The 8,321-nt window shown below is 37.2% G+C and overlaps 1 protein-coding gene across 1 annotated transcript; it reads right to left on the bottom strand.

The window, feature by feature from the left end:
* Positions 1-2,152: 2,152 nt before the first annotated feature.
* Positions 2,153-7,824, bottom strand: CXHXorf66 (chromosome X CXorf66 homolog). Its single transcript, XM_004653824.2, has 3 exons — positions 7,737-7,824; positions 6,081-6,240; positions 2,153-3,098 (listed from the first exon to the last, which is right to left on the bottom strand). Exons 1-3 carry the CDS (start codon positions 7,822-7,824, stop codon positions 2,153-2,155), a joined length of 1,194 nt encoding a protein of 397 aa, XP_004653881.2.
* Between the last annotated feature and the right edge of the window lie 497 nt (positions 7,825-8,321).

Consider the following 8,321-nt stretch of genomic DNA (forward strand, 5'->3'; position numbering starts at 1 on the left):
TAGATAAACAAACTTGAAAGCAACATTAATACCTATTAGACATAAAAGGACAAGCACAGTGTCTGAAACATCCAATGCATGCTTGGGGCTGTGGAATTCTATCCTCTAGGCATAGCATTGCCATTGTCCTCTTGACCTATTAGCAGCTGTGACTGCACTAATGAGATCTGCACAATATTGGGCCCATTAACGCCCCATCATGGAATGGAGAAAGATCGCAAGGTCCGCCCCTCCCCAGAATGTATAGGCAGTTAACAGTTACTAGGGGAGTGGAGTTCGTGAAGCCATGCCCCTCCCTATAATTAATAAGCAGTTAACGGTTGTTCAAGGGAGTCACTCACAAGGTTCCAACCCTCTCCAAGGGCTTATAGACAGTTAACAGTTTCTAGGGGAATGGTGCTCATGAGGCCATGTCCCTCCCCAGAATTTATAGGCAGTTAACAGTTTCTCAAGGGAGGATCTCACAAGGCCCCACCCATCCCCAAGAGCATATGACAGTTAACAGTTTCTTGAGAACAGAGACATTTTCTTCAGCAACGTAGCACCCATAAGCTGCCTGTTCTATCCTATATAACTAAACTCATTAGTTCACCAAGCTATACTTACATGAAATCATTTCTTTATTTTTGTTGTTGGTGAACTGAAGAGAGAAGATGTTTGTTAATAGCTCTTCAGAGAAAGTTCACACAACAGCTGGGTACTGGTATTTAATTTTGGCATGTTAGTTGCTATCTGAGGCAAATTGGCAGTCTATCAGAATATAGGTAGGGATTCCGGACCTTGCCTGCTTTTCTTAACTATTCCCTTATAAAAAACAAGCATAAAATTTTATAAATGGACAAGTTAAAGTATGTAAGTCCCAAGATTCTCCCCTGGTCTCTTTCCAAGCCTGATGATTAGATGAAAGGTACCATGTAGGAAAAATGGGTAAATGAGTAACCTCCAATCGATACCATTTGATAGTACACAGCAATGTAAATTCTTTTACCATTGAAAAGGATAACAAAAGAGAGAAGCCTTGTCAAAATTATAACACTTATATTAATAACATTGGAGCGCCAGGTGTGTGTACTGCAGACTGGGCCCTTACTTTAGGTGGCAATCATTGAGGTAGGTAGTGTTCAAACTGGTTATTAGTAATTTCTACAACCCAGCCAGAAACAGTTATTGGAGAGCACATTAGTCTGTATGGAGAACATAGCAAAACACCATAGAGTGGCTTATAAGAAACATATTTATTTTGCATAGTTCTGAAGTTTTGGATTTCCAGATCAAAGCAGCAGCAGATGAATGTCTGATAAGGGTTCCTAGATGAAGTCTTTTTGCTCTATCTCACAGGGTGGACAGATATGAACTTCAACTCCTTGTAAGGGTACTAATCCCATTCATGAGGGATCTTCTCTTATCCCATGATTTCCACCCAAGAGCCTTACCTCCCATACCAGCCTATATAACATTAGGTCTCAACCATGTGAATTTTAAGGAAACAAGCATTTAGCCAATAACACAAAGGTACTTCCAATAAACACTAAGTACCACAGGGAAACAGAGTCTTAAGCTGTGATGTTTCCACATAAATATTAAAAAGTATGTCTGCGAATGGTGCTTAGGCATAAAACACTTATTTAGCTTATGCAAAATCCTGAATTCCATTCCCAGAACTACAAAAAATAAAATAGTTGAGGGGTGGGAGTATAGTCCTATAGTAGAATACTTGTCTAGCATTCAGGCTACCCTTAGTTTAATTCCCAGTGCTGCAAAAGTAAATAAACTCCATTGGATTGAGACTTCAACAAAGTGATTCAAGTAATTAGTTCAACTAAGTAATTCAAGGAAAGGAGGAGTTTAGGGTACTCATAATTCCTTTCTAGATTTGTATATGCATTTATTGTTTCCATTTAAGTAACCACATCTAAATAAAGCATACCAAATGAACCTTATGCTTCTAAAATGCAATGATAAACACAACAATAATTAGTTAGGCCATACATTTAATTAATATATTTGAAATTAATCACCTCTAAGTTCATAGGTCTATTTTGGACGGTGATCACATACTGATGTTCTCTTAGTGGCATAAGTGATGGTGAGCATAAACTGGTTGGGTGTAACTTTGCCCCTTCACAATTGTGTTTTATTTTTTCCTGGTGTCTTAGTTATCTGAAGTGTCTTTAGGAATGGTATCCTTGTGATTCATATCACAAAAAATGATTATCTCTTCATCACTATCACTACTGCCATCTGCCGTCATATCACCATTGCTCAGATTGTCATTGTAAACATTGTCCTTGGAGTCTGCTTCATAAAATGACCTGAAGAAACACTTCAATTTATTTGACTCATGATGGCTTTCAGTGTTTTCCTTCTTCGCATCAGAAATGTTATTGACTAAAGTATCAGAACTATTGCAAAGAAGGCATCTTTCTTTATAAGGGCAAGTTTTGGCTGATCGGGGTGTGGGTAACACAGCTGCATTACTTATATTCACTGATTTTTTCACATGATGGTATCCATGTGATTTGCCTGTTTTCTTTAGACTAGATTGTTTGGATGACACAATTTCTTTCTGTGAGAAAGGTGGAGGAGATGCTCTAGCAAAGTTGGCTGAAGATTGCAGAATAGCTAGCCAAGGTAGCATGATGGACTTATTTGGACAGGATGCTCTAACTTGACTAACTAACCTATGGGCATGGTTTATCTTCCGTAGCTTTTTAAGGCTGCGTTTCCTATATAAATTTTTGAAGTGATATGATCTATGCGATTTTTTGCGGTTTGATGAGCAGGATGTCATCTTTGGACTTGGTTGTCTAATTAACTCTTTTGAACTGTATGGTATAGATGACTTTTCTGGAATTGTGGAAATCACTATCTTTTTTGCACTGCATAATATGGTTGAACCTTCTAGACTCGGAGCCTTGATTGACTTTTCTGAATTGAGTGGCATGGGTAACTTCTCTGGACTTGAGGGCTCACATAACCACTCTGTATTTAACAGCAAGGGTTCCTTTTCTAGAGTATACTCATCTGGTATGTCATGTTGATAAGCTGATACTTTTGATACCCAGGATGCTACAGCCTCCATATTTTCTTTCTGGAGCCTGAAATGTAGAAAATTTGGAATACAAAATTTTAAAATAAAAAGTCTAATGCATATATTATGCTCACCAATCTAACCTGTAAGCACTTTACCTAATATTCATACCCATATATTAACACTACCCTCATTTTTGGTTAGAGAAGCTTCTCTTTTCACATGGCAGTGACCACTGGAAAGACCCAAAAGGCACCATAGTGCTGATAGGAAGTGACAGAGGGTTGTTCAGCACTTAAATATCTCTATCACATCCTCCAAGGCTCAGGGTACATTGCAGAAGTGGAAGAAAGAATTTAAGAGCCAAAGGAAGGGTAGGACTGCTTTCAATGCAGTCATCCAGACAGAAATCGGCATACACATCCATGATCTGACAGTGCCTAACACTACATACACAAAACCATCATAATAAGAGGAAAAGATGATGACATCAAAAATGAACGACAGCCTGATTGAGAGGGGGAGAGTATATGATGGAGAGTGGATTTGTGAAGGGGAAAAGTGGCGGGGAAGGGAATTATGGTTTATTGTCTATAAGTATGGAAGTTCTCAATAAAAATGCCAAAAAGCTAGAACCCTAGACTTCTAGTCAAAATCACGTCCACCCAATGATGCTTCAGCTCCCATGCTAATACTAGGCAAGATCTGTGGGGTGCCGGGGTCAGCGGGTCCTAACAATCTGCAAGTCCCTGAATACAAAGCCATCAACAGCTTATTCTAGTCAAACTTAAAAGGGAACAATTACTGAAGACACTACAAGGGTAAACTATAGCTTTGTCCTGAATTAAATAAGATTCTCACACTATGATGGGCAGACTATAGTGCAAAGGAACAACAGGAAACAGCAAATGGAAGGAACCCTAACAAGTTTGCCTACTCCCACAGTGGAAGTTTCTAATCAAAGCATAGAAGAAACAACAGGATCAGATCCCAAAATGAAGACACAAGATATGTGACCCTGAGCAAGAAAATAGCAGAACATGTAGAAAAATCAACAAAAGACCAACAATGTTGAGAATGCTGTCCTCACTAGATTGGACTTAATAGAAAAAAAGAAAAAACAGAAAGACTTCAAAAGAGAGTTAGTGATGTGAAGGTGAGCCAAAATACAGAAGACCTCAATAAAAAGCTGGCTAAGCTCAATGAAGACATAATAAATGCAAGAATGAATTCCAAGAAGTATTAAAAGTGTAAAAAATGTTGGAAAGCATGTGGAGAAATAGGAAGCCTCATTCACTGTTTGTGGAAATGTAAGATGGTACAACCACCATGGAAATTAATATGGAGACTCCTGATACCAGGACAAAGGTGAAGGAGACAAACACTGAGAACACTCAACACCTACCAAACCAGAAATCTAGAGACCCCCAATGAGCCCATCACTGATGTAGACTTAAAATGCACCCAACATGGCTCAGGGAATTTTGTGGAAGAGGCGCAGAAAGATTATTAGAGCCACAAGTTGGGACATTATGCACAGTGACATTGCCTCTCCCACATAACTGACTGCTGCCCCCAGAATGCATGATCCATAATCCCCTTGGGGATGACCTGCATCCCCAATGAGGAGGGTCACTTCAGAAAAGGGGCATGGATGAGGGCAAGGATGGCCCAACATGTGGTATTTACATACTAAGTTTGTCCATAACTAATAAAAATTAATTTAAAAATGCCAAAAATCTTAATACTAGCATCAGAAAATATAGGGTACTATGCCAGCTTAAATTTGTGATCATTTTTGATCTCACAGGAAAGCTAAGCGCAATCAAAATTATAGTGTGGTAAATGCTATGACTCAGGTTACAGATATGAATTCCTTAAGAGTATTTCACTGTGCCACTCACATTAGATAACTATAGCCTACATATGTGTAATGACACAAAGTTGTTTAAAATTCATTATTAAAAGAAAATGCTGGGCCTAATGGTACAGGCCTGTAATTACAGCTATGCGGGAGGATGAAAGAGGAGGATAGGCCAATGCAAGGTCTATCTAGGCTACACAGTTAGTTCAAGACCAGTCTTGAAAACAGTGAGGCCCCTGTCTCAAAATAAACAGTAAAAAATAAGGCTGGAAGTATAGTTCATTAGTAAAGCATTAACCTACCATGTATAGTTTCAAATACCCAATACCATATTAAAAAGAAAAAGAATGAGTTAGATAAGCAGAGAGAAATAGATATAGAGGAAAATCACTGGAGAGGTGGCTTAGCAGTTAAAGAGAATTGCTTACAAAGCCTGATGGCCTGAGTTTAATATAGGGAAAATCCCTTAACCTAGAAATTAAGCTTTTTATTTAAAACATCACAAACTGGTAACTTAATATACAGCTTAAAGCCACTATTTTCCTTTCATGTGTACAACATCAAGTTAACTGTATGTGTTATATTTATAAAACTTCCATAAAACTAAAAGCATAGAGAATTGAGACCACATTTAGTCAGTCCTTGGACTGAGAAACTTTTTGGGAATCAGTATATCAAGACCAGCCTAATCCCCTTATATTAAGTCAAGGGCTGAGATTTTGAGAGTAACAACAGTAACTACTTCATGATATGAAACCTGAAAGCTATAGATTATCCAAAATGTTTTATTACCTTTACAAAATAGAAAACCATCTCCTTGTCTCTCCCTTCTTCTTTCTCCCGCTTTAAAGTTTGTTCAAATACTCAAGGTCTCTTTACCTAAACTGAATTTATAATGAAAGTAGCACTCTAAGTTTCCACTGAACTCTGAATAGGAGATAGCTTTGGTTAATGCTAATTATGTATTGGAAAATATTTTAGAACTGGTATATTTTAAGTGAAAGTATCTACTGCCAAGAAATTAAAAACTATCAACAAGTCTAAAAATAACATTAAGTAATCATGAGCAAAGATGAAACTTCCACTATACACACACATGCACATATGCACATGCATGCACACACACACACACACACACACACACACTTACTCTGCATTCTTAACTTAAATGTTTGTAAAACTTACGTTTTTTTCTTTGTGATGGCATCATCAATCATACAGTTGTAATGAATTAGACAAAAACAGGTGAAGGTAAATGCTATAATCATAATACCAACTATAAAATTGAGTAGGCGTTGCCTAAAATTGTCCAACTTGGATTCCTTTGATTCAAGTTTTTTATCTCCTGCAAAGAGATTGTATCATCGGAAAATGCGTTAGGTAACCAACCAATTTCTTTCTATTTTAAATAGTGGTTTGCCACTGTATACCAAACTCAAATCTCTTTCTCAGTGATTTCTTTTAAGCTTGATAAGATTCTATGGTAATTTTCTTCCCTTGAGTATATCTCTAGCCATAGAAATCAAATATGAGAGACATTTTGGACAAATCCATATAATTATTATATTATGCCTTATGATGATTAATCTTGTCATACTCATGGGATTTAAAAAAAAAAAACATGGAAACTATTCTTTGAACATGCCTGTGAGGGATTTTCCAAATTAGGTTGATGTGGAAAGGCCCAACCAAAATGTGGGCAGTACTTTTCCATGGGTGAGGTCCTAGACTGTATAAAAAGGAGAGAGGTAGCTGTCCACAAGTCTTTATCACTCGCTTCCTGATTGCAGATGCAATATGACCAGCTGCTGTACACTCTTACTGCCATGCTTTTCCCACCATGATGGACTGTAAGCTTGAAATATAAAAGAAAATAAACTCTCTTTCTCTCTCTCTCTGTTTTTTTTTTTTTTTTTTTTTTTTTTTTTGTGTGTGTGTGTGTGTTTAAAAATAAGGTCTTGATCTGGTCCAGAATGACCTGAAATTCAATATATAGTCTCAGGGTGGATTTTTACTTGAGATCTGGGAATCAAACTTAAGTACTCACCCTTGATTGGGAAGCATTTATCCACTGACCTAACAACCACCAACCCCCAGCCCAGTACCTAGGAGTTTGTTTTTTTTTTAAACCCAGGATTATGAGTGTTAATGTGTGTGATCAGAAAGTGATTGGAACAACATATAACATTGTTTAAAAACCTACTACTTGGTCAAGTACAATGATGTGTGTCTATTTGTCTCAACTACTAAGAAGGCTAAGGAGGAAGGATCACTTGATGCCAGGAATTTGACACCAGCCTGGGCAACACAAAGCGAACCTGTCTCTGAAAACAAACAAAAACAAGCCCCTAGTATATGTTATGTGCTCTACAAGATTAAATCTCATAATGTTATACAGTTTGGTTGAGAAACTGGTGGGACAGATGAATTAAGGGGGACCATAAGTCTTTACTTATATTTGGATTCGATTTTTTCACATAAAAATACTAGGGCTGGTGAGATGGATTAGCAGTTAAGGCACTTGCCTGCAGCACCAAAGGACCTAGGTTTGATTCCCCAGTACCCACGTAAGCTATATACACAAGGTGGCACATGCGTCTGGAGTTCATTTGCAGTGGCTGGAGGCCCTGGCCTGCCCATTCTCTCTCTCTTTCCCATAAATAAATAAAATAAAAATATTTTTAAAAATACTAGGTGCACTAGAAAGTCTTGAAGTCCTACTAATAGTAATAGCAAAGTAACAAGAGGTTTCTCAACTGTAGCTAGCTGTCCTAATGTAAAACAAAATGAATTCTTAAAATAGTAGATAAGACTTAATAAATTTCAAACATAGGCACATACCTGTTGTAGAAGAGTCATTACTTTGTCTTGTATTTAGACAAGTAACTGTGCAAATGTATAGGAGTAGGACATAAATAAACTTCTTCATGTCCAGGGCTTTCCTAAATGTTTCTTCTCCTAAGGTAACTGGCTCAGCCTGTTCAAAGGGTTTATGACATCACTATTATTTCACATCACATCCTGACAACATAATGTCACCACGGAGAAGCAATAGTTTATAAGTATAAATTTTATCAAATGACTTTTAATCATTTATTTCACAGTCAAGTATTCTATGTAACTCCAAAGAAAATTAAGGTGTTGTTAATCACAGAAGTAATATTTAGAGAAGGTAGAGAAGTGAAGTAATTGTAAGAGTTGAAGAATTTATTTCTCCATATTAAACAGGGGCTATGTTGAAGATGCATTTCGGAGGTCAGGTTTTTGACAGATAATTAAGTCATAAGATTAGTGCTCTTAAAAAAAAAATAAACAGAAAGACCCTCCTTTTTACAAGAAATGCACAGAAGAAATCATCAGTCTAAAACCAGAAGAGGACTTTTTCCTGAAACCAAACAGCTGATGATAGAGAGTAAGAAACTTTCT

This window comes from Jaculus jaculus, chromosome X, assembly GCF_020740685.1.
Source record: "Jaculus jaculus isolate mJacJac1 chromosome X, mJacJac1.mat.Y.cur, whole genome shotgun sequence".
Taxonomy (NCBI): Eukaryota; Metazoa; Chordata; class Mammalia; order Rodentia; family Dipodidae; genus Jaculus; species Jaculus jaculus.

Excerpts from the sequence above, each read along its gene's own strand:
- CXHXorf66 (XM_004653824.2), bottom strand. The coding sequence starts at position 7,824 with ATGAAGAAGTTTATTTATGTCCTACTCCTATACATTTGCACAGTTACT. Across the intron at positions 6,241-7,736 it reads TAATGACTCTTCTACAACAG|GAGATAAAAAACTTGAATCA; the intron begins GTATGTGCCTAT and ends ATCTCTTTGCAG. Across the intron at positions 3,099-6,080 it reads GCCATCACAAAGAAAAAAAC|GCTCCAGAAAGAAAATATGG; the intron begins GTAAGTTTTACA and ends TCTACATTTCAG.